Here is a 27,579-nt window from a genome sequence, read left to right as displayed (position 1 = left end):
TGGGGCTATGGATTGTGTACACCAGCCTCTCTTCTGTTTGACATCATGTCCTTGTAAGTTGAACATTGTGAAATATAGCAGGTCCTCAATATAATAATTTAGCAAAATCCGCCCCACAATGCCTCCTGTCATTACACAAGCACAGCAACCTCCACACAAGATAATGATGACAGACCCACACACTCGCCAGTACTGAGATTCAAACCCCTACCTAGCTATGTATTGCTACTACAGTGTACCGCATTTATCGCATGCACCACAAAGCTTATTAGGTGAATTTTGTCCCAAGGTACTTCTATGGTGAGGAACATCACCAACCCTTGTAAATACTACCATTGGGAAATGTAGTCGGTGAGAGTTTACAAAAATTATTTCACCCTAATCACACATTTCCATTTGCCAGTGGTGGGGTTCAAACCACTATCTAACAACCTTTACAGGTCATTACGTTATCCATTTACCACATGCACCACTGTCCTGACATAGTTCGGGCTTCACAACAGGTAATCGTAATGTGGATGCTATCTGCAGGACTGTTAAAATCAGGCTGTGAGATGTGTACTGGCTGTAAATGGGGCCAAAATCATTCAGGTACACACATACATATGTCCCCACATAAACACATGACACAGATGAAATTCAAACCCATAGCTGTGTATCAACTGCTACTATGTTGTTCTGCACTTACAGCACACACCATCGGCATTATAGGGCTTGCCTTTGTCCAAAGGTGTATTTGAAGGAGAATTACATCAGCCGGCTTGGTAAAGTAGAGCAATGGGAGGTGTTGTGACTGTGACTGGCCTCAAAATCATTAAACTCTATGCACACTCTCAGTTGCCATGTCAGGGATTAGAACTCTTACCTAACTAGTAAGTTACACTACAGCCTTATGCAGGTATCGCATGCGCCACACAGATTACAGGGCTAGCCCTTGTCCAAAGATGTATTTCAAGGTGGATGACATCAGCAGGCTTGGTAAAGTGGGACTATGGGAGGTGTTGTGACTGAATAGCCTAAAAATCATTATTCTCTACACACAAACACACACATTTTCCATGTCTGAGATTAGAACTTCTACCTGACTAGTACATTACACTACAGCATTATGCAGTTATCGAGCATGCCACACAGATTACAGAGCTAGCCCTTCTCCAAATGTATATTTCAATGTGGATGACATCAGCAAGCTTGGTAAAGTGGGGCTATGGGAGGTGTTGTGACTGTGAATAACCTAAATCATTACTCTCTACACACAAACACACACACTTTCACAGTTACCATGTCTGAGATTAGAATTCCTACTTGACTACTAAGTTACACTACAGCATTATGCAGTTATTGCATGAGCCATGCAGATTATAGGGCTAGCCCATCTCCAAAGGTGTATTTCAAGGTGGATGACATCAGCAGGTTTGGTAAAGTGGGGCTATGGGAGGTGTCATGACTGTGAACAGCCTACAAATCATTAATCTCTAAACACAAACACAGTTTCCATGTCTAAGATTATAGCTCCTACCTGACTAGTACATTACACTACAGCATTATGCAGATATCGCATGCGCCACGCAGATTATAGGGCTAGCCCTTGTCCAAAGTTGTATTTCAAGGTGGATGACATCAGCAGGCTTGGTAAAGTGGGGTTATGGGAGGTGTTGTGACTGTGAATAGCTTAAAAACCATTAATCTCTACACACACAGTTTCATTGTTGCCATGTCTGAGATTAGAACCTCTACCTGACTAGTAAATTACACTACAGCCTTATGCAGTTATCACATGTGCCACGCAGATTATAGGTCTAGCCCTTGTCCAAAAGTGTATTTCAATGTGAATGACATCAGCAGCCTTGCTAAAGTAGGGCAATGGGAAGTGTAGTGTCTATGAATGGCCTCAAAATCATTGCTCCCTACACACACAAACACAAAGTTTCACAGTTGCCATGTCTGGGATTAGAACTCCTACCTAAGTAGTACATCACACAATAGCATTACACAGTTATCGCACACACCACAGAGCTTATAGGACTAGCCCTTATCCAAATGTGTTTTTCAAGGTGAATTTTCATCAGCAGCCTTGATAAAGTAGGGCAATGGGAAGTGTAGTGTCTATGAATGGCCTCAAGATCATTGCTCCATACACACAAACACATACACACACACAGAGTTTCACAGTCGCCATGTTCATAGGTAGGTAGGTTCATAGGTAGGTACTAGGCTATCGGCACAAGGGCCTAAGTAAGTCTAGCCAACAAGGTTCCCTGACTTACGCCACCTAAGAAAGTTATTTTCCTGTGCCCCTGTCAAGCAGAGCCACAGAAGTGATCCCCAGGGTGTATTTCCTATAGGTTTATAGGTAGGTACTAGGCTATCGAGGAGTGTAGTGCTCTTGCTCTCATCCAACCTAAATTCAGACTATTCTGACCTCTTAATTCTTCCAAACTCATTTCTTGCCAATCACTACCTACTATAGTACTCCATCCTCTGCGATGTTATTTACCTACAACTGAAAGATCCTCCACCACAACCCCCCTAGAAAAAGGTGTATTGCCAACTGAATGTAACTTGAATAATTTTTTGGGGAATGTAGATCTTTTTCTTTTCTGTATTATGTAACATTTACTTGAAAAATGGATATGTATATACATGACCTGTATTTGTACTTGGCTGTACTATGTACTACTATGGATTTTATACTTCATTCCTATGTACTTGCATTTTTTTTTCCGGAGCTTTTTTCCTTGGGACACCATTGAAAACGGGCTCCTTGTAACCCAATAGACTATCCTGGAAAACAAAATGCAAATAAATAAATAAATAGTGTGTGTAAATGGGCCATAATCCATTCCTCTGGAAACACACACAACACTTAGTCACACACAACTTTACATTTGACAGGACTGTGTATACGACTGCTAGATGAATAATTACTTGCACTGTCATGTTACACAGTTATCACAACTACCACAGACATTATAGTGCTGAGGGCTACCAGAAGCAAATGTCTACAGTGACAGACACTGGCACATCATGTGATATTGGCCAATTGGATGTGTGGTGGGTGGGACAGGTCTCATGATGGGAAGCTCTTTGTTACTGTCTGTCTCTCTCTTCACCACATCTCTGTGTCTGTTTGACCTATTATAGTATGTTGTCCTTGGATATATGTGTGTATTCCTATCCGATGTGTATGCAAAGCATAACTGGTGTGCAATGTGGTGTGTATGCACAGACATCTGCGACTGACAGATATGTATAGTCCACTGTTGTTGCCAGACATGGGCTTCATTTCTGTTAAGTGTGGGAGCGTGCCCAGTATGACCCTTCTGTATTTTGTTGTCAGACATGGGCTTCGTTTCTCTGTGGGAGAATGCCCAGTATGACCCTTCTGTATTTTGTTGTCAGATATGGGCTTCATTTCTCTAAGTGTGGGAGAATGCCCAGTATGACCTTCTGTATTTATTGAATGTGTGAATCCATTCCAGGTAGGTTGTACTCCATTGCAGGCATTGGTGTTCTACACCTACAGCTAACAACCTGTTTCTGCAAGATATCTGTAGATAGGTTGACAATATAGAGTCACAATGGGCAAAGGATAGTGGGATACTGTAACTAATTGTGTCTGTGCTGCTTCTGCTATATGGTTTTGGTGTTAGCAGAGATATTCAGACATATGTACTGTTTTACACTGTGATATATTATGTCATCAACTACTGACATATACTTATTGGCTTGCAGTCATTTCCTGGGGAATACAAGATGAATGAAACTGTGCCCAGTATTGTGGTCTGCAGCCTACATATTCTTGCACAATCATGCCATTCCTGAGGGGAAGCTGCAGACACTTGCTGATGGGTCTGTGTAAATGGTCCAGCACCTTGGTACTGTGGTGGCTGAGGATCCCATGCTTGTACATCTATCGATGTGACAGAATGGCCATATCCTGCTGTGGCCATACCTCTGAGCTGTACAGATTCACACAAGTTACCCAGAGGCAGAGCTCATATATCAGGTCATTTCCCCTTCACATTGTGGTTTACGAGCAGGATTGTAGCCACCCATTCCTGGGTTTGCAGGCAGGGATAGTATGGGCACACATCAGAGTTTCAGACTTCACACACTCCATGGTATCCATGATTCTACCCCCCCCCCCCCGTTATTCTATCCTCTTCCTAACATTATGCGGGGGATATCTGATAAGTATCCCTATAGTTATCACTTCATCCCAGCAGTATTTAGGGGTTGGTCCACAGTTCATGCAGTAGGACATGGTGGACGTGCTGGGATTTGTCGACATGGCCTTGCATTTGTGTTCTGTGGACTGTGTTACGTCGTTATTTGGGACTCCATGAGATAACATACATTGGCAGTACGGGTGAGACACAGGCCTTTGACAGAGGACTGTAGGGCATTTGGTAGTGATGCAGGCCATCTGTAGCAGACCAGTGCATTCTGTCACTCCTACAGTCCCAGGCTGCAAGCCACTGGATTCCCCAGGGGTGACAGGGTAGGTGTGCAAGGTGTTAATGACAACAGTTTCTGTCCTTATTAATCCATTGGTGTGGATGCTGGCAGGGTGCTTCTTACAGCTAGGGACACACCTGCATGGGACACCTCTTTAGCATGCTGCATTCTGTGGGTATTCCCATACAGAAGTGGGGTCATATTGTACTCATTCACAACAACAGGGATATGGCCTGTGATGAACCTGTGGCTGATGGTGGGGTGAGCTGAGTGCATGTGTGATATGGAAGCTTGTTGCAGCTTACTCACAGATATATGTGGGGCATTCCCCTTATGCTGGCTTGTGCGGGGACATCAGCCGTTTCTCAGTACTTCATAACTGTGCCTTTTGTGGTCTGCCAGTGTTTGGCCAGACTACATCAGTATTCCATACTACACAGACAACTAATGTGCTGTTAACCTGTATGTACAATTCCAAAGGATTGCCCATCTGACAGTAATATTTTATACACTCTCTGTCTAGGATACTTGCACCTGTGTACCGTGTGCATGTCTGGGCCCACATTCATGCCATGTCCATCTTTCAGATGGTGGCAGATATTACATCCGAACAATTAGTATGGATTACTGCTGGATTGGGTCTTGCTGGGATACATTGTGTTTGGCACTGCAGTTGTTAGAACTTGGCCCTGTCATCCACAGTACTGGCCATTGGCCACCGGGACACAACCCTCCATGCCTACATGCTGACCACTTTCACACAATATACAACACACAAAAACCTAACACACAAAGCCCTGCATATTGTACACGTGCAACAATCTAGCCTGCTAATTTGGCCAGCTCAGGTAATCTGTCCTCCACTGTTATTATACCCACACGTACATGTTACTACATTTCTATGTAGGATTGTGTGTGTGTGTGTGTGGGGGGGGGGGGGGGGCACACCTGACAATTGTAAACATTTGCTATGACTATACTGGTATTTCAGGTAATCTGCTGGCTTCCATTTCATTCTGTATTCTGACCTATCATGCAGACTAGAGGCATATCAGTGTAGTACAGATCTTAGGTTTTTATTGACCTACATTTCAGTTTCAGGCATCTTACCATTCAGAACTAACATCCAACTACCTGACCTGTTGTAGTCTGTCTGTGTATGTCTGGAGGGGGGCTGTTCTCCATTGCCATCAATCGGAGGCCTTAGCACAGCCTTTCTTTGTGGTCATCTACACCTGTCCTGCTGGCTGAGACTGTTGCTGGGTATGTGAGCCTCACTGACATGCATGTCTGTGTCCTATGGACACACATTTGGCCCAACACATGTCCTGCAGTGGGATTTGTCACCATGTCTAGTACTGCCTACTATGTTAACACCAGTATTTGTTATGGATTTCATGCTGCCCATAGAGGTGTCTACAATCTGCTGCCATCCCATTCAGCCGCCCGATTCCCTTGCATACTCACATCCATACCACAGATACAATTAGCAAAACATACTACTCCATTCAGCAATTGATAGAGAGATTGACTTACCTTGTGGCTGTACCAGTACTGAGGATGGTGCTGGAGGGCTGACTATGTCGGATGCATATAGTACACTCCCTATACATGGTTAAACACAGGTAGTGTCATGTTTGGCATCCCCAGAGAGAGGTGTCATTCCCTGGGTTCCTAACGTGTCAGTGTATATGCTATGCGTTGCATCTTTGCCAAGGCCTGGGCATACTGGGCACGCCTCCTTCTGCCTACAGGGGCAGGCTCAGGTTGTTCCTCCTCCGAGTCAGTCTGTGCCTGTGCTGGCCTTGGCAATGGTGGGGGGCTGTGTGGCCCTGCCCCGTGCTGTTCCTGCTGCAGCTGTTTCCGCAGGATCACATTGTGTAGAATGGCACATACAATAACAATTTGGGTACATGTAGCTGGAGAGTACTGCAAGGTTCCACCGGATATGTCCAGGCAACGGAACCGTGACTTGAGCATCCCAAACACATGCTCTATTATGATTCTGGTTTGTGCATGTGCCTCATTATGGAGTTCTTGTTCGGGTGTGTGTGCATTTCTGATGGGTGTCAGCCACAGCTCCAGTGCATAACCAGCATCCCCCACTTGGTGGCCATACGGGATGTCTCCACTGGCAAATTTCTGGTACAGCTGCATCTTATGCCAGATTTAGGAGTCATGACAGCTTCCAGGGCTGCCAGCACACACATTCATTATAATGCCCTGGACATCGCAAAAATTGTGATTTTGTCTAAAAAGCTTTTTTCAAGGTTTTATTTTTTATTTTAGGGCCGATCCCGTTTATGCGCTGCTGCCCTATGCTTAAATGTCCGAAATCGGCCAAAAAAAAGTTATTTTCCATGCCAATGGCCATATATTTGGTCAATGGCATGCCGTCCACCTTATCTTTATTTGGAGCTGTCATGACTCTGTTTTGTAGTTTGCAGAAATGTACTCTGTTACTAGCAGAATACATTTCTGCAGGTTACACTAATCCTGCATGGATGACTGCCAGCTTCCTGGATCGATAATTCACCTCATTTGCATGGTTTTCACCTGCAAATGGGGTAATTAGCATACAGGAGCTTGTTCCTGGATCTCTCGGCGGCTATATCGCCTCCAGCAGCTCTTGCACTATTCCTGCACACCATGCAGAGTTTGCTAAATCCTGGGGATTATATACAAAATTAGAGGAGTAAAATTAAAAAGATCTTGGGAAATGAAAGAAGAGTTATAGCAATTAAAATAACATATATACATTACTAACAGTGGTTCACGTTATATGTTAACAGAAGATATATAGGAGATCCTGTTAGTGGTGTATAACAAAAAGTGAAAATATGGTGTTAAAGAAGGAAATGTGTGAAAGTAAGATTGGGTGTTATAAGAACTGTTTATAGGAGATGTTAAGTACAGGAAAGAAACTTAGGAGTACAGGAAAATAGACCCCAAATATGGGCACAGTAAAGAGTGTTGTCACCTCACATCAAGTGGTTCCCCGGCTTGATTCTCAGGGTGCCTTCTGTGTGGAGTCTGCATGTCCTCCCTGTATTTGGTGGGTTTCCTCTGGGTGCTCCAGTTTCCTCCCACATTCCAAAGACATGCAGTAGGTGGATTGGACACACTAAATATTGGCCATAGGTATAAGCGTGCATGTGTATGGTGTGGAAGAACTACAACGGGAGGGCTAGCCACCCGGCAGTGTAAACCTTGGCTCTGGATGATTGTTACTGTTGAAGTGACATCCCGGACGGACCCCATGTGCGAAATGGGAAAAAAGGGTTGTGGGTGGATGGATGGATGGATGGATATAAACAGACTATATGAATGTAAGTTGTACATTAAGTTACATAACCAGTGTTGACAAGGACACTGATTGTTGGATTTTTGGGACTGTATCTCATATTTATATAATGACAGTGTCTGTTACTTAACGAGGAATTTTTTTTAGTTGAAGGCTAAACAATTTAACATACTCATCTCTAATTTATAATGCCAGAAAGTTCCATTTTTAGTTACATAATCTGAATATAGGGAATCAACTGACCAACTGTGATATTTGGCAATGGCCAGTAAGCACTTTTGTTGCGATCCCAGCAGTTGAGGGGAACACATGTCAAACAAGTTCCTGTACAGCAGGATATTTGTGTTGCAGATGCACAATGATACAAAGAATCTTTAGATGTGTAAGAACCAGATTATCTTATGATCAGCCAATCTATTATTTAAGGCAAGACAGTGATTTGTACTATTTATAAATTTATCAGCAAATTTGGCTACTTTATTGTAGATTAGCTCTAGCTGCATTTCTTTTTCTTTTTTTTTTTTCCCGAAGGTAAGTTAAGAGTGTTGAGGAATAAAGGAGGCTCTTCTGGGATGTATATGGTCTGTAAAATCAGATTTAGCTTTGTATAAAAAGCCTATTTTTTTTTTTTTTGCTAGCTGCAGTATATTGGATGTGCTGGTCAAATTTTAGCTGTTGGTCAATAACTACCCCTTGCCGTCTGGTTTTAGATAGCTATTCAATACTAGTATTTGTTACTGAGAACTTAAACTTTCACTGTAGTGCTGGAGAGATGTTGAAGCAAACACAATGAATTTATTTATTTTTTCTTTTGGTATTTAGAATTAGCTGGGATTCTGTGAAATACCTTTCAATATGGTGTAAACCATACACAGTAGTATTAAGAAGCTGGTAGAACATTTTAGCTGAGCAGATGTTGGTGGAGTCATCTTCAAATTGTACCAGGAAAGAGTTGGTTACACCTTTATATCTGTCATTAACGAATATGTTAAACAGAAGTTGACCCAGAACTGATCTTTGGGGGACTTTTAACTGATATGGGCTTGAAACAGGAAAAGTGTTTTGCCAGTTTACAGATTTGTGATTAACCCTGTGAGTACTTATTCAGTGCACAGTGTTTTGTTAATTTCCATTGTGGCTGATCCTTTTATGAATGATTGATGTGAAGCAGCATCAAATGCTTTGGGCAGGTCCAGAAAAAGTGAAGTTACAAAGTTTACTTGTTTTTATTTTTGGTTTTCTATACTCTGGAAAGTTAGAGGTGCTGTTTTAGTTTTGTGAGGGAGAGTTTTTTTTTTTTTTGGTTAAGTGATCAATAAATGGGTTATATACACATCTTTTTCTCTTTGATATAGGAGACAATATGGCATTAAGCCTGAAGTTTAACATTTCAACTGCAGTTCCTGTTTTATCAAGTGGTCTTATATAGGCTTGTTTGCAAATTCTTGAAACATATTGTTCTGTTATTGATCTGTTTATGAGAATTGTAATGGCGTGTGCAACTGCTTCAGCAGCTCTGGTGAAACATTCAACAGGGAGGTTTATCTGGTGCTGGTAGGGTTGCTTTTATTTTACTACATAGTTTCATATTGTACAGATAAAGTTTGTAATGTAAACATTCTGTAAGGTATTTTTACTAACAGCTGTAAGCTGAGTAACATGTTCTGTAATTCAAACTACAAGCCTGTTGAAATCATATAGATTTCATCCAACTCAAAGGAACTAACATTTCTGCTCCTACATTAAGCTAATGCAATATGTAAAATGTCTATTTTATTTACAGCTGGATGCAGGGTAGCATTTACTGATTTAAATTACAATACTAATGCAATCGGTGCAATTAAGTGCAATTCATCCAACCCAAAGGAAGCAATATTTCTGGCCTGAGTAGACACACACTCACACACACACACACACACACACACACACACACACACACACACACACACACACACACACACACACACACACTCTCATATGATGGCATGCATTCAAGTGGTAACATTACTTACTTTGATATTTGCTTTGGCTATATTTACAGGGTGTCCATCTTTCAGCCAAGTGATGGTAGGAATCGGGATGCCATTTGCAATGCACTGCAAAGTGATGGGTTTGTGAATCACTACTGATCTTTCTGAAGGCCCCATAGATTTAATTGATGGATGAACTGCATAAAAAGACAGGAAACACTGTTACATAACAGAACACATTCATTTTGGAAGTCATCTGCCTTTATAAAAACGATGCAAAGCAACATCAATGAATCTGAAAGCCTACAAAATATACTTCTAGATTTTCTAGTTACATAAACTACTTGTACATGAAACATGAATAAAATTCCACTTATTAAACTGAAAAGTGACCCCTCTCATTTATGTTATCTTCAGACAGGACTGTACACATTATGGATCAGAATTCAGGAGAAATAAACATCCTGACCAAAGACTCATTAACTAACCTAGACATATTACAATTAAAACCTTCTAACTTTTGGAACGTATCATTTTGCTTATTAATATCAATAACTGCAACAAAAATATCAAGATGGTCTTCCTATCCTGTCTGTCTAATTATTCACCCTTAAAAGAGAAGGCTGCATTTAATGATTTACAAAAAATACATAACTTTACTTCTATTTATTTATTAATTTGAGTTTGTTAAGTTGGTGAGTGAGCTGATCAAATACCCTTTATAGTCACAACCTAGTCTAACAGTAGCAGAAACAAATACATGTACAACGTTTAAATTTGAAAAAAAAAAATCTCAATAAAGCAATGTCAATTCCGAAAGAATAGATAATATCATAACGAAGACATCTAAATATATTAAAGTAGTAGTACAGTAACTGAAATATAAACATTGGCTAATGTGTTGAAAATAAGGTTAATGTTAATAAAATACTATAATTATACATGGCAATAATGGCAAACACTGGAAATCCGGAATACCGAGTGACATGCTTACAGGAAGTCCAATATTCTTCGTTATCACCTGAAACTGTTACTGCCACTAAATATGACAAAAGTAAAAAGCTTTTCATTATTGCTGAGATTATCTCTCAGTTGCCTGTGACATTAATTAGAAAAATTAGTGAATGCGTGACATGACCTTCAAATGCGGACTTTTTAAGACTCGGAATCAGGAACATTCCTCATAATGAGATCATTTTAGAGGTATAAGTAACAATAGTTGGTTTCTACCCATTATTTTTAGCTTTGCCCCTGTTTATTGAGCAAAGAAGTTGAGAGATGTGGCTGAGATGATATACAGCAGGTCCTAGATGTTAAGCAACTACAGTAACATTCTGAGAGCTATGCAAAAACACTGGTGCGGTCCAGTGTTCTCCATTATCGCCACTACCTACAATATGTAGTAAATTTGGAAAAGGGTGAGTAAATCAAAGCGAACAATCATGTTTAGTCACTGGAGAAGGCATTCTTTCTGATAAAAAGGTGGAAGGGGAGTCAGATTAACTGTAAAGTTTTTTTTTTCAGAGAAGATTCAGCTGCATATGCTAGAAGTTTACTATGAAAGGCAGTCGAATTGATTTAGAAGCTTGTAGGTGAGTTATGTTAAAATGGAAGGAAGGACGTCTTTGCAGTAAACGGAAGCCAGTTTGCCTTTTGAATGATAACTGGTTAAGTGGACTGGTCAACAGACCCTTATCAGCCAAGACTCAGGAACCAAGTTGCAAGACACAAACTAAAAATTATACATAAACTAAAGAATGCACACAGTTGTACACAGTACAGTAGCAAAGTAGGGGCAATACATTTGTGTGTTATTTGCAATTGTCACTTCAGGGATCATTCCAGTTGCCCTACTGGATAGGGGCACTGTGAACTAACATCGGGTGGCATGGTGCCTGGGCAATTTTTTGGGGCTATGCTTGTAAAGGCTCCAGGGCCATTAGCCTAGTACACACCTATGAACATATGAATTATAATTGCAAGTAATATTATTTACAGAATGTACAATTAAGGTAGGAATTCAGCCAGTGGTTATTTGTTAAAAGAATATTTTTACAAGAAAGATATGACTACAGTTTTGGCTGGAAGGACTAGCCATTGTCACAGAAGCAAGAGCATTTGGTGTCCTTAAACAGTTGTTCTTTTAGTTTGTTTCTAAATAACTGGTGTCTCTTGCTGTCTCACTTCTGCAGGTACCTGATTCCAAACAGTTGGGCCTAGCCTAGAGATAGCATTTTCTTTTGTGCAAATTTTAAAACAAGGTCTAATGAGGATAATATTTTCTTCTTGGTTGTCTTTATGTGTATAGTTGATTAAACAGGGAAGGTGATTTAATACTTTTAGTGGTTGAATTTCAGTGTGAAAATGAGAAGAAGGGGTTTGGTCTGTTATCTTGCCTAGGTATCTTCCTTCTTTTATTACATGTAAAAGAAAACCTCTAGGGTCAGTTGCGATGAGAATTGCGTTGTGGAGTTTTTAGACAGTACCTAGGAGCATGATGTTACATGCGTGTAGTAATAGCTAAATGATTCAATGACACACAGTTCCAGAACATGTTAAAGTCAGCCTCTACCAATTTTTGTTATGAGCAGATTTATTTGTTCGAGTTAGTAAGGGCAATATCATCTGTGTACAGTATTAAGTTTGTATGGGACACATGTGTAGGAAGTTTGTTAATAAAAATGGAGAGGAGGAAAGAGCCTAGGACTAATCCATGCAGTACTCCCTTAGTGACAGCATCAGAGCTGGAAAGGCTAAGGCCAGAGGTGACAATGAAGGCTCTGTAGGTTAAGCAGTTCTTTATCCAGGAGCACAAACTACCAGAGAATCATCAATCTAAGCTGTACTAAAAGCATGTTATTTTATTAATTAAGGGGGATGGATTCTGTAAAAGACTTTAATTTATATTTCAGATAATTTGTTCTGACAGAGTGAAGACAACAATAGTAATGCCATTCATAAATTCATGTTACGCATCAGAAAGGATATCACAGGTTTGGAAGCAGATGTACTGCAAAATGTATTGACTGAGAACTTTACCCAGAATATTCACTGGAGAGCAGATATTAGTTATGGATCAAAATCATTAGGTGAAAAAAATCATGAGGTGAGGATTGGGTGGCCATGTGGTGCAGAGAGATAAAGCATTTACTCCGCCCCAGATGACCCATGTTCTATTAGCAGCATGGATGTTAAAGTGCTGCAAGAAGAGAACAGGGGTGAGCATCTGATATCGGCTCACCCATCCTGAATGAGGCAGGCAGTCTAGGCTTGCTGTAATAAGCAGCATATAAACATGCTCAGTTCCATGTTACGTAAGTGGTTAGCCATGTAGTCTGGAGGTTGGCATATGTGCTGAAGCACTTATTCACCTCCTAAGGGCAGGATTGTACAGCTGGTAAGGCTGCCATTGGGGATGAGAATTAGGGCACAGTTCCAGTCAGCAGTATCATATGCACTAGCATCTTCGATATCCTCAGTGGCCCTGGGTTGGGTTGAGCCTGGGGGTGTTGGGGCTAAGGCAAGACCTAAACACCTGGTGAATGAAGACAGGAGCTGGTGACAGCTAATGGTCAGCTGCAGAGTGAAAAAAATCACTGGGTGAAGATGGGTTGTTAACCTTAGTAAGTGAGATGACAGGACAATGTTAGATGCTACACTGTATGGAATGATACAGGTATTTAATGAAAGATTACGGATAAACTAAAAAGTTTTTTTTTTTAAATACCTGAAGTCATGGCAGAGTATGCTATGGTAAAATATATGGAAGTGGGATTTACAGGGGAAGTCTAGAAAATCTTTTAGAGTTTGGAGGAAATTAACTTAAAATAAGAGGGGTTTTTCAGTAAGATTATAAAATAAGGTACTTAACATTGAGGTGCACAGTCTGCCAATGTTCGAAATGCAGGAGGAGTACGAGAGCACAAGCTTTGCTGTAGATGTTTGATGAGATCAGTGTTGACTAAGGAAGAGTTTAGATTAAGGAATATTTTGCTTTCTTAATTTCAAGAATAGTTTTGGCTAACCAAAGTGGAGCAGTTGCGCAGATCTTAAGTAAGTAACTTTGGTTTTGTTTGCTTTTATTCTGATTTTTTTTTTTTTTAGTTTTATGTACTCATTGTGTGCATTACAGCTATTAGGATTACTTTCCATAATTCCCATTATGTTTTTCTTTTATTTTCATTATAGCATCTTTGGTTATAAAGAAAACATTGTAATTTCTTAATCTTACTTCTTAAAAGAAATATTTTATCTTGAATGTGGAAGCTAAATTATAAAATGTAGATAAAGCAGAGGATTTTTTTGAGAAATATCTCTGCCCCATACTTTCACCTAGACATATATCTTTATGGCCCTACCATAAAACATTATCCTCTAGAATAAACAAATGCACATGAAAACATTTAACAATTATCTAGATTCTGGCAATTACCATATCTAAGGTGTGAACATTACATCAGATGCACTAAAATTCAGTGTGACAACTTAGGCTATCTGGTCAGCAGCACTATGCCACAGCTCTCCAACAAGCATATCTGATGGAAACTATATATGTTTTCAACTTGACAGGTATCAGAAAATACAGAAGGTAAATAAGTACCTCCAAAATGTTTGCCTATTCTTTTAACACTTATACAGATGTCTTCAGTTCCACTCTACTGCAAGTAATTGAGACTGTTGTCTTGTGTATTCCTGTGTCACTTCAAAAGTCAGTACAACAAAGTCAACAGAAAAACATTGGAAAATTCACGTACAACAGAAACTGACACAAAAACTACAAAATTCTGTAAATTACTGCATCAATAAAGTAACATTACTTTATCAGTCTACAAAGCTACCTCTGTGCCAACCTTCTTTTTGGGAAGGCATAAATAAGCTGCTATGGACAGGAAAATTAAAGACCCCTTATAGTCTTATTAATCTGCTTCATACCATAAAGTCCAGCTGCAGTGAACAAACTGTCCCCAAACTAGTAAAACTAAGCACATCTAAATTTGCCTATGTAGTACCCCTAGTTTTCAGCTGTAGCACAGTTGATAATGTTGTACCACAATTAAAAGGAGCCAAGGTATTGGCAGGAAATAATTAGAGAGGACAAAGTAATAGAATAGCAAGAGGCCAAGACTTCATTTGGACTGCAGGCTAGAGACTGCCTTCCCTATCAAGGATTGCTGTTGGAGTATAAGCAGAGAAAGGAATAAGAGAATCCTAAGTAAAAGACCAGCGCTAGTATAGATTTCAATAGAATCTAGAACAGAACAGAAGCTGCTGTTAAAAAAGGGAAAAATAGTAGGGAATATAAAATAATGCATAATAATAACAACAGGAATCAATCAGAGGAGGGTAGAAAAGATTGGCAAGAGAGATTGGATAAGCAATTCACAAAGAAACAATGGGAGATTACACGTATGACTCCCAATATGCAACAAAGTCTAGAAGATTTAGGATCTTTGCTTGCAAGTGTCTGCATGGGTGCTTTATATCCCAAGCAGACTCCAAAGAATGTTTCTTCAGGTAGACTGCAAATGTTGGATGTATGATGGGGAAAGCGGTAATTTGGAACATATTTTTGGGAATGTAATGAGTTGACAGACTTTAAAAAAGCTCTGTAGGCTACTCTGTCAAAAGTACTGCGTGAGCAAAATGGTATAACTAAAGAAATTTTTTTTCTTTTTTGTGTGCTGTGATACAGAATCGGAATTAAATAGATATAGTAAAGCAATGCTGAGATTAATTCTGGTGGCTGCCAAAAAAGCAATTACTAGAAAATGAAATCAAAGCTAAACCAACCATACTAAAAGTAGTGAATATAGTACCAGAGATAAAACTGTACTAAAAGTAGTGAATATAGTACCAGAGATAAAAAATTGGAAGTAGAATCTGTAGAAAAGAGTAGCAGCAAATTACATAGAAAAAATAGAATTGTGGGAACAATACATGTAGAACAATGTTTTGGAGGAGGAATGACATTTAAGGGAAGGCAGGAATTGAATGAGGCATGGAAGATTATATGTCATGTGTAATGTTTGCAAATGAAAATATGTCAACATGGTTTGTTTTCATTTATATAAATGTATGATTACCTACGCCATATATGATAATTCAATGCTAAAAAAAATGTACCACAATTACAGAAGTAAGCCTTAGCCCTTACATTACACAAAGATGATACCCCACGTCTTTCCCGATTATCAGGCAACTGCCATTTTACCACCTTTCTCTTTAAATTATTAGAGAGGGCAATGTACACAGTTAGTGTAGTAACACAAGACTGAATTGCTAGCAGTATTTTCTTAAGAGTAACCAGGTAGGTCTGCAGTGAAAACAGTAAAGACAGCAGCAGATGCTACACTGTTCCAGAATTTCCCTCAAGCTTTTGATGTTCCCAACTTCATGTGCAAATATCTCTATTAGCTTAAATAGATAATTAAACAGAGAATTATCTTGAGATCACAGTACATTGGGGATAAGGAAATATGTCCTTTTGTCAACTGTAGTGTCATCTGAGGTTTGGTATATACAATTAATAGGGGCTGTGCTATTTTTGAGATTTTACATACGTTCAACTTTTTAGTCAATCATATAAAATTTGACTATTTAAAAAGTTGATCACATGACAGATCCATATATATATACATATACACATACATATATATGTCTGTGTGTACACACACACACACACACATATATATATATGGGTCCATATCACTACATCGACAAGTCATAACATCGACATTCAGTACTCCGACACGAAATCACCGACAGATTAAATAACCGAAATCCCACTTCACCGACATTCACAAGTTCGACAACGAAGCAGTCACTAAGTAAATGCCCCTAACCACTGCACAAAACTCCTACACGTACTAAACCGGGTCTACTTCAACACACTACACTACATAGCATACACACTAACCCTGACCCAAACCCTAACCCTAAGGTCCGACACTATCGCACACTTCACCTACCTGCACCCTAACCCTAACTCACTTACCCACCCCTAGCCCAAGCTCCGACACTAATGCACACTTCACCTACCTGCACCCTAACCCTAACTCACTTATCCACCCCTAGCCCAAGCTCCGACACTAATGCACACTTCACCTACCTGCACCCTAACCCTAACTCACTTACCCACCCCTAGCCCAAGCTCCGACACTAACGCACACTTCACCTACCTGCACCCTAACCCTAACTCACTTACCCACCCCTAGCCCAAGCTCCGACACTAACGCACACTTCACCTACCTGCACCCTAACCCTAACTCACTTACCCACCCCTAGCCCAAGCTCCGACACTAACGCACACTTCACCTACCTGCACCCTAACCCTAACTCACTTACCTGACCACTCCTACCTCCGTCACTGTCGCACACTTACCGGGTCGCGATCACACATTACCCTTGTCGGTCTTTACGCTGTCGGGTTGTCGAACTTGTGAATGTCGGTGAAGTGGGATTTCGGTTATTTAATCTGTCGGTGATTTCGTGTCGGTGTACTGAATGTCGATGTTATGACTTGTCGATGTAGTGATATGGACCCATATATATATATATATATATATATATATATATATATATATATATATATAGTTTCTCAAAATAATATAAACTGTGTGAACAAATATTGTAACTAGAACTGCTGTATTTACAGTGATGTCTATAAACATTGTGAACACACACTGGAAATGGAACCATTTCTTTAAATAGTAAGGCACCGTTATGTATTAGGCAGAGAAGACTCCCGCATAGTAAACCAATTATGCATTTAACATGTATAAGAGACAGGGATACAACCTTTCCAAATCAAATAAATTGGCCTCTCATGTGGGGGGAAAAGTGTGCCAGTAACAATGGTTCTGGGTGGGATAATATAATAAGAATAAACACAGTTGATTGTACCCAACATCTTCCTACAAAGGAATCCAGACAGAAAAGTGCTCATGTGGAAGCATTTATGTGGATATTCATTTCCACTCCACAAGTGAATTATAGGACTTTTGTAGAAAACATTGTCCTTTAGCTCATGGGACTATATGCTATTTCAAAAGACAGAAAGCACTTTCTACAATTTTCTACACTAATCACTACAAAAAAGTTATTTTTTTCTGGTAAACTAGTTTGTCTGAGAAGAGTGTACAGCACTGAACTTCTAAGAAGATGGCTGTACAGTGATCAACAGCTTAACTTCAGCTCTCCCAATGTGAAAACAGAAACTTAGAAACAGCAGCCAGTGATATTGTCAGCTTGAGTGAAACTCAGTTATTGGCTAGTAAGTACACTGCCTGGATGCCTGCAAAGGAGAACCTAAGAGAGCATGAAAAAAAAAAAAACAAAAAACCATCAACTAGAAAAGGTGAAAAGGAAACACCAAATGGTAAGAATCCTGCAGCTGTTCAGCAAAAAACAGTTCATGCTCCAGCTTTGATACAAGACATGGTTTCCAGTAATCTAGAGGAAAAAATAATCCAAATGTGCTCAGAGCTGATTAAGAAAAATAAAACACTGAAGGAGTATATAAACTCAAATAACAAAAGGCTGGAAAAAATGTGAGAACCTTTAAACAAATATTCCAATGAGCCGATAAAACTGCAAAAATCAGAGTTTGTAATGAAGAAAAGGCTGGCTGAGTATGAGACTGCTCAAGAACAGATGTTTAAAAAATGGTAGAATTAGAGGACAGAGCACACTGTGCAAATTTTATGACACAAATAAGCAACTAGACTGGTATTTCACAGCAGAATATCTTAACTGACAGGGCACACTGTGTATATCCAAATCAGCCCATGAAAAAGCAACCAAAACCTTTACTAGTAAAGATGCAAACCTACCAGCAGAAAGAGTTGATCCTGACAAAAATGTAGCAAAAGGGTGAAATATTAAAAGTTGGAGACAGCAGAGTGTTTGTGGAAAATGATTATTCACTGTATACCAGACAGAAGAGAAACAGCCTGATTCCAGTAATCAGGGAATTTTGAGAGGCAGGTGTGAGATTCAAGCTGCTGTATCCTGCTGTGTCCAAAATATTTTTTTCTGGTATTCACTTTGCAGTACGGTGGTGCAGCGGTTAGCGTTGTCGCCTCACAGCAAGAGGTTCTCTCGTTCCATTCTCGGCTGGAGCGCCTTCTGTGTGGAGTCTGCATGTCCTCCCCATGGTCGAGTGACGTTAAAGACATGCAGGTAGGTGCGAGCGTGAATGGGTGTGCCTTCGTTGAAGGTTGGGCATCGAGCTGGCAACTTGGCACCGTAAAAATCCACTGCCAATCACGAGCAGACCAGAGTTCCGCTGTGGCGACCCCTAACCAGGAAAAGCTGAAAGTCTTTTTATTCACTTTGCAGTACAAATTCCTCCTCCCACTGGCCTAAGTCTACATTGGCCAGGCTATGGGACATAGCTACACCCATGACTATTCCCCTCATCTGTTTATAAGCCTGTCCACTGAAACTGAAAACAATCGTAACTCAACACCAAGTTTATTAGATTTCCCAAGTGTTCAGTTTACACTGCAAAGTGAATAGCAGAGTTTTATGAACAGCTATCTTCACTTTATTGATGATGTATTCATAGTCTGGCAAGGACAGAAATCTAAACTCACTGACTTTATCCAATACATCAGTAACTCCACCTTCGTCCTGAAATGTACCACTTCCATCAGCTCAGAGTCAGTGTAGTTCCTTGATATGACTGTCAGCATTGATAAAGACAGAGGAAAATTAATTAGTAACTTATACAGAAAACCAACAAGAGTGAACTACTTACTTCAGAGATAGTATGCATCAAGTAAAAACTAAGCACAATGTAATAACATCCCAAGGCTACAGATTAGCATGCATTACCACATATTTGGTCCTTTTTCTCAAAAAATATGAATGATCTTGAAAATGATTTCTTAACGAGAGAACATGTTACATATGATCCCGGATCCCATTAGAGATTCTAAAACTAACAATGACCCTATGTGGAATAGGCCTTTTGGTAGAATTATGCAACAAGAACACCCCAAAACAAAAGAGGAGAAAAGTAAGGACAGTTGCACTCTTACTTACACCTGGGATTCAATACAGTTAAAGCCATTACTAAGGAGAACTGGGCCATCCTCAGTGACAATGAGCAGCTTGTAAGAGTTTTAGGAGATCACCCTACTTTTATATATAAAAAGAGCAGAAGCATACGTAGCTATGTGGAAAAGGAAAATAATGAACACCAGGATGAGATAAGCACTAAAATATGTAGACCACATAACTGCTCTTTCTGTGAATACTTGGAGTGCAGCTCATGTGAGTGCCCCGAAATCTTCAGCAGGTGGTAACTGTAATACTGGAAAAGTTGTATACAGGGGCCATGTGTAATGACTGCACTGCATTTTATGGGGGGCAAGACTATGAATAAACTGAAAAGGAGTATTTCAGGTCATCTTTCTGAAATCAGACATAAATGCCAGAGAAACACCTTATCCAAACACGTATTAGAACACCCCAGACATTCTGATTTTAAATGCATCATTCTGGACTGTGTGGAGATGGATGAGCTTGAAGGGAACATCAATGGTGTGCTGGAGAAAAAAGAATTATGCTGGCAGTTGAAATTAAAGGCATTCAGAAATCCAGGACTTAATGACTAATGCTCTATTACATGTGTTGAATTTACATAAGCTGCCATACAATTTGTAAAGTTTTTTAAGGGATTTTTTAAGGAATATTTTTATATACTAAAAATATACTATATAAAAATAAAAATGATGAATGGAATGTGTGTTTGTGTGTGTGTGTGTGTGTGTGTGTGTGTGTGTGTGTGTGTGTGTGTGTGTGTGTGTGTGTGTATATATATATATATATATATATTTATATTTAGCTACTTTAACCTCAATTTTGCTTTGATTAGATTTATTGCATCACACCAGAGATTAAAACAGTAAATTCAAAACACACATTTTTTTTCATGCCGCTTTTATCATGTAGTATTGGTATAATTCCTCAGTTTACCATACTGGTAGATGCTCATGTACACTCATGCACAAACCTGGACACTTATATATTACTAGTTTACTTCATCCACCTTTTTCTGTATTTTTATGTGTTTTTTTCTACTAGTTTTCATTGTATAAATATCTTTTTGGGGCTATAAACATGAAAACTGTCATGACAGTTTTGTTTTTTTTGCAAAGCCCTGACATTTTTCTGAGCTGTTAACAACTTGTGTTTTGTCTGCACACTAATATACATGGATGGATATTCACTAGTTATTATTAAACAGATGTAGTTTTACATTTATAGTGTTCTACTTTGATTATGTTTATGGTTAGATAGCTACATGTTTTTCTTAATTTTAGTTCTTGTCACAGACCTGAAGGCTTTACTGCGTTAGTTAGCTGAAAGCAATTTTAGTTAAAAGTCTTTTATGTATATGTTTTGATGTATAGTATATGTAATGCTTTTCTTAATACCTGATCTTGGAGTGTAGGTTAAAGATAGATAGGTAGTGTTTTCGTTAACTAGGATTTACTTTGATCTAATCAGTAGTGGTATGTGGGGGTGGGTACTTGCTGTTCTACAATGCACTTTTACGGCCCCATTTATATTGTTTGCCATGAATAGGCTGGTTTAAAATTAAACAATACATATATTTTCCACACCTACGTCCAAGTATATAAAAGGTGATATGTTTAACATTGTTAAAATATTTCAGATTTTTTGTTACTGAGGATCACTTGTCTGTGACAAATAAAGGCTTGTTGCTTTGGAACACTACCTGGGTTTCATGATTTTTGGAAGTTATTGTGACAGAGCTCATCAACGAAGTTTTAAGACCACTAGTGTTTCTGTTTTTATTAGATTATATGATATCTACCAATACATGTGATGTACAATGTTTGTATATATGAACTTGTTAATATGTCTTGATTATATTTATATAAATGTACATTTGCCTATGTCACAAGCGATAATTCAATAAAGGTGTTTAAAAAAATAAAAAAGATATACCGTGGGATTCAATAAACTCCATGTAGGCTTCGCATGAACTGTTGCCTGCTGCCTGCTACAAAACCCTGTAAAGCAATAAGAATAGCAAATGTGTTTACCGTAGAGCAAACTAGCTTAGTGGGATTGTGTGGAATGCCACAATTATTACCAGGGTTTATCATATAGTAATGTATACGGTCCAAACACAGTACAAAAAGTACAGTTGTGTACACTTACCATAAATGTAGATGTTCAAGTGTATTCACTGTTGCAGTCATCACACTTGGGTTATCTGCCTGCAAGTAGCCCTCAGTCAGCCCAAATACCAGAGTCTTGGGATTTCTGCGTCAGATGCTGTCGCTTCTTCCATGACGTCAGGTCATCAGGGGTATAAAACAGGCAGCCGATGCCATTACATCAGTTTTTCCTGCCCCAGATGTCAGCAGCCCCCCTAAATAGGAAGCTAGTATATGGTGTGGAACACCACCAGTAAAAAGTAAATACCCCTGCCATAAAAAATGGCCATATAGAGGATAGGTAAAAAGGATAGAGAAAAACAGGGGGCTGGAGGGAGGGAAACCAGGACTGCAACAGTGAATACACTTGAACATCTATATTTATGGTAAGTGTACACAACTGTACTATGTTCTTCATGTTTCACTGTTGCAGTCATCACACTTGGGTTGATTCCCAAAGCTGAGGAAGGGTAGAGGCATTCAAGAGGAGTTAGGGCTGGCTAGCAGGCCTTGTAAGACTGTTGTAGCAAATCCAGCTCTGGATTTAGAAAAAAATAGGTAAGTGATAATGCTTGGTGAAGGTGTGTACAGAACTCCAGGTTGCAGCTTCCAGAATGTCCCTGGTAGGGACTCCCTAAGAAATGCTGTAGAGGTGGAAGTAGCCCTAGTGGAATGTGTTCTGATCCCTGTGGGGTAGGTTTTCCATGATGTTTGTAGCAGAAATGGATGCAGAGTGCTATCCATTTGGAAATGGTTTGCTTGGAAATGGCCTTGCCCTCTGCCCCTGTAGCAAAGCTGACTAGCAGTTGGTCAGATTTTCTGAAAGGTTTAGTCCTGCAAGGTAGAACCTGAGCTGTCTGTGCACGTCCAAGGACTGCAGGATCCTTTCCCCTTTATTTTGAGGATTAGGGAAGAAGGTTGGCAAATGGATGGCTTGGTTTAGAGCCACACTGGAGACCACCTTAGGCATAAAAGCCAGATTAGTCCTGAGGGGAAACCCTGTCAGCATGGAAAATAATGAAGGGTTCCATAGCCATTAGTGCCTGTAACTCAGACACTCTTCTAGCTGAGGTTATGGCTAAAAGCAAGGCTGTTTTCCAAGAAAGGAATTTTAACTCTGCTGAAGCCACAGGTTCAAAAGGGAGGAGCGTGAGCTTTTCCAGTACAAAGTTAAGGTCCCAGGCAGGGATGGGTGCTCTCCTAGGGGCCCTTAAGTTGTTAGTCCGTCTCAGAAACTGCTTGATGAGAGGGTGAGAGAATAGAGGTGGCTCAGTATTATAATGAGCTGAGATGGCAGAGGCATGAATTTTAACGGAGCAGAAGGATAGGCCTCTGTGGAGTAGCTCTGCTAGGTAATCAAGGATTTCAGGTAAGCAGGGCACAGCTGTGTCCTTTCCTTGAGACTGACTCTAAGAGCAATATCTTTTCCACTTCTCACCATAGGATATTCTAGTACTAGGCCTTCTGGCCTCCAGAATGACGTCCAGCACCTGCTTGCTGAGGGTTGCTTGTGGAGAATTCAAGGGATAAGCCAGGCTGCAAGGTTTAGGGTTTGCAGCTGTGGATGCGCAATCTGTCCCTCCTGCTCACAAAGCAGGATAAGTGTCTGATGAAGGTGCCAGGGTGGCACTTTCGTCAGACTGTGTAAGAGTGGGTACCAGTGCTGGCATGGCCAATCTGGGGCAATAAGAATTGCCCTTGGGCTGTCCTTTCTGATCTTGAGTAGTACCTTTGAGAGGAGGGGCAGAGGGGGAAAGGCATAAATTGAGAGGTTTTTCCCATTTGAAGGATAAGGCATCCACCTTTAAGGCCCTGCTGTGAGGGCTCCTGGTGCAGAATTTGCTCAACTGGTGGTTCTCGGGGGAGGCAAAGAGGTCCACCTCCGGTGTTCCCCACCTCTGGATTAGAAGGTTGAAGGTGCTGGGCTCCAATTTTCACTCATGTGGGTCCAGGAGATTTCTGCTTATGTCGTCTGCAAGTGAATTCTGTTTGCCTGGCAGGAACTGAGCTTGCAGATGCACTTGGTTGCTCAAGGCTGTGTTCCATAGGGTCATGGCTAACCTGCAGAGTGGGTAAGAATGGGTTCCCCCCTGCTTGTTTATGTACCACATAACTGTGGTGTTGTCTGTTTTTATCAGCAGCTGTCCTGGAAGGATTAGGTATTTGAAGGCTGTCAGAGCACACTGTACAGCTAACATCTCTTTTTGATTGATGTGCAGGAGAATTTGTCCTGGGGTCCACTCTCCCTGAATGCATTTGCCTGCCATGTGAGCCCCCTATGCATAGTCTGATGCATCTGTAGTCAGGATTTGGACAACAAGGGGTTGAGTGAAAGGCAGTCCCTTGTTGTGGTTGCATGCTTCTGCCCACCAGAGAAACTGTATCCTTAGACAAGGAATGATCGGAATGACTGTTTCCAGGTCCTGAGAATGTTGGCACCAAATACTTTTTAACTACCATTGAAGTTTCCTCATATGCAGTCTTGCATATAGAATTTGCAGAATGCATGTGGCCATGAACCCTAGGGCTTGCAGTATTTTTCTTGCAAATAACTGGGTTTTGGTGGCCATGTGTTTGAAGTAGTTGTTCAACTAGATCTATTTTTCTGGAGTGAGAAAGGCCATCTGGGAAGTTTTGCTCAAGCTTGCTCCAAGGAATACAATTTTTTGATTGGGCACTAGTTGTGATTTTTCGTTGATGGTGTGCGCCAATGAAGATAGGAAATCTTTTTACAAATACCAGGTGTTGAAGTAGTAATTCCTGACTGTCCACCTGAATCAGGCAATCATCCAAGTATGGGAAAATTTGGATATTTCTCTGCCTGCAATATGCAATGGCTGGAGCCAGGCACTTTGTGAACACTCTGGGTGCAGTAGATAAGCCAAAGGGAAGTGCAGAGAACTGATAGTGCATAGAGCCTGCCCTGAAGCGGAGATATTTCCTGCAAGACTCCCTTATGGGGATGTGCAGATACACTTCTTTTAAGTCTAGGGTGACTAGCCAGGCATCCTTGGCTAGCATAGGGAGAAGCTGTTGCAGGGTTAGCATTCTGAATTTTTGGGACCACCAGAAAGGTGTTGAGAATTGATAGATCCAGGATTGGGCACCAACAGCCCTCTTTTCTGGGCACCAGGAACAGTCTGGAGTAGAAACCCCGTTCCCGTTTGTTCTACTGGAACAGGTTGAATGGCTCTGATATTGAGTAGGGAATGTACTTGCTTTTGAGCCTCTGCCCACTGGTTTGCAGGAAGGTCTGGAAACCTGCTTGGGGTTGGCAGGGAATGGAAGTAGAATCTGTACCCCTGGGATACAATGTTTAGAACCCATCGGTCCTGAATAATGGACATCCAGTTTTTGGCATGAAGGGCAAGTTTTCCTCCTAGGAGCGCAAGTAGATGGGCAGGGCTGGGAAGGATAATTGACAAGTCATTGTGAACTTTTCCCATAAGGGGGTGGCTTACCACTCCCTGTTTTTGAGGTGGGAGCACTCCATTGTTTAGATCTCTGCATACCCTGAGACTGCAGTCTTGGTGGTCTGGTTCCCCCAGGTTTGGACTGAGAAGGCCTGGAAGGGGCTGGAAAGGACCAGTTTTTGTAGGCCAATGCCTACTGAATCTAGGTGGGAGCACTTGTAAGAATTATTTAACAGTTTGCATAGATTTAGCTTTTTCTTCCATCTTTTTAAGAACCTCTTCTGCTTTGGTGCCAAACAAACAGTCCTGATTTAAAGGAGCGTCTAGTACTTTTGATTAGACATAGTCTGGCAAGGTTTGTTCCTTCAGCCATGCATGCCTTCTCAGTACAGATACAGTGACTGTAGCCCTGCAAGATGCTTCTAGAGCATCAAAGCCACACTGCAAAGTATGCTTACTAACTTGGTTTGCAGAATGCATTAACTCTTGTAAATCTTTATTTTCTGCACAATCTTGAAGTAACACCATTTTTTTTGTTTAATTTGTTCCATGATATGTTGCTGGTACTTCAATGTATGAAGGTGGCAATTCAATGCCCTGATGGCCAGAGTTGCAGAGGTATGTACCTTCTTACCCCATCTGTCTAAAGCTCTGGAATCCCTGTCTAAAGGAGTAGGGTTTATCTGTAGTAGCCTTAATACCTTTAGGCCCCTGGGAAATGGTCTCTGGATCCGCAGTAGGATTCTTTAAGAGAAATTTGTGAGAATCAGGTACTCTGTAGTATCTGTCAGGTTTTCTAGGGGCCAGTGGTAAAGTATCTGGAGTAAGACTGGATTCCATGAATACATTATCTACAACATCCAGGACAGTGGGTATAGCTAGGGGCCTGTGCTGAGGCAACTCTAAAAATTCTGAGTCTCTTTTTGGACTGAGGATAATCCTGGCATTCCAGCGGAAATGCTCTCTTAAAGTATGCAAGGTTTCACCAAAGGAAAAATCCTCTGGAGGGAATGGATTCCTCTGCATCTGAATCCTCAAAGGTAGATAAGGGTATGTCCTGGTAATCAGAAGGGTCAGAGTCATCGGACTCATGGTCTGTAGAATCAGAAAGAAACTCAATTCTTGGTCTCTTAGCAGGGGAAGTCTGGCTCCCCCTAATTAGGGTGAGAAGGTCTTCAGCCATTCTAAGCATTTGTTTTTGAGGCATGGGAGCTTCAGCATGCGCTTTGGTCATTGGCTTTCTAGGCATAGTGTGTACTCTGGGCCTGAGAAACTCGGTAGTTTTTGCTAAAAATGAAGTTGTCGGTTTAATGCGAATATTGGCAGGTCGGAATACACCCTTAGAAGCCGGTGCCTGCACAGCGGCTCCAGAGCCATCCAAGGTGGAAACATCCGCAGGTTCCATAGTCGAAGAAGCATCTTGCGGCATACTGGACTCCGAATGGGTCTCAGCAGAGGCCTGTGAATCTGTAGAAGCGAGAATCAGGGGCTGCAAAGGCGCCTCACTGAGTACCGGCAGACTGGCAATTAGCTTAACGGAAGCGTTAGTGGCAGTTTTTGACCTATGCGGTCTGCCTCTGTCTTTACCTTTGTACTTTTTCGGAAGATAAGATTGGTAGTCGGATGGCTTACCGAAGCCATTTCGGAATAAGGAGAACGAGAGCAAAAGAATTTAGCTACAAAAATAGCCCGATGACGAATGGTTTGGGCATTAAACAAGGCACAAAACTGACAGCGAGGGACGTTGTGGTCTTGGCCTAAACAGGTGATGCAGTAAGAATAAAAATCTCTGTGAGGTATTTGCTTTCAACAGGCAAGAAAATTGTTAACTTTTTCTGACATCAGTTAGAGCAAGAAAACAGAATCCCCAACGGGGTACTTAGCTTTAGAAGACTTCAGGTTTGAAACTCGAAAAACAAAAATTTCAGATAGCGGTCGACCGGCACTTGCGAACTGCTTCTGCTTTGGGCTCCTTCTCGGCAAGAAAGACTGATGTAATGGCATTGGCTGCCTGTTTTATACCCTGATGACCTGACATCATGGAAGAAGTGACAACATCCGATGCAGAAATCCCAAGACTCTGGTATTCGGGCTGACTGAGGGCTACCTGCAGGCAGATAACCCAAGTGTGATGACTGCAACAGTGAAACACGAAGAACATCAGTGTATACAGTGCAGAGTGTTGTGAAATCCCATTCCAGGCATTCTGTACAAAAGTTGTGTAAATGATCTGT

At 40.7% G+C, this 27,579-nt stretch overlaps 1 protein-coding gene across 1 annotated transcript in view; it reads right to left on the bottom strand.

The window, feature by feature from the left end:
• HMCN1 (hemicentin 1) overlaps positions 1 to 27,579 on the bottom strand; it is a 5,606,893-nt gene that overhangs the window by 2,599,175 nt on the left and 2,980,139 nt on the right. The window contains exon 35 of the mRNA XM_044085314.1: positions 9,778 to 9,932. Within this exon, the coding sequence (XP_043941249.1) occupies positions 9,778 to 9,932 (155 nt within the window). The remainder of the gene's footprint in view (positions 1 to 9,777; positions 9,933 to 27,579) is intronic.

Source organism: Protopterus annectens, chromosome 10.part0 (genome assembly GCF_019279795.1).
Source record: "Protopterus annectens isolate FY-2018-M chromosome 10.part0, PAN1.0, whole genome shotgun sequence".
Taxonomy (NCBI): Eukaryota; Metazoa; Chordata; order Ceratodontiformes; family Protopteridae; genus Protopterus; species Protopterus annectens.
The sequence above is the reverse complement of the archived record's forward strand: the minus strand, read 5'-3'. Positions and strand labels throughout refer to the sequence as shown.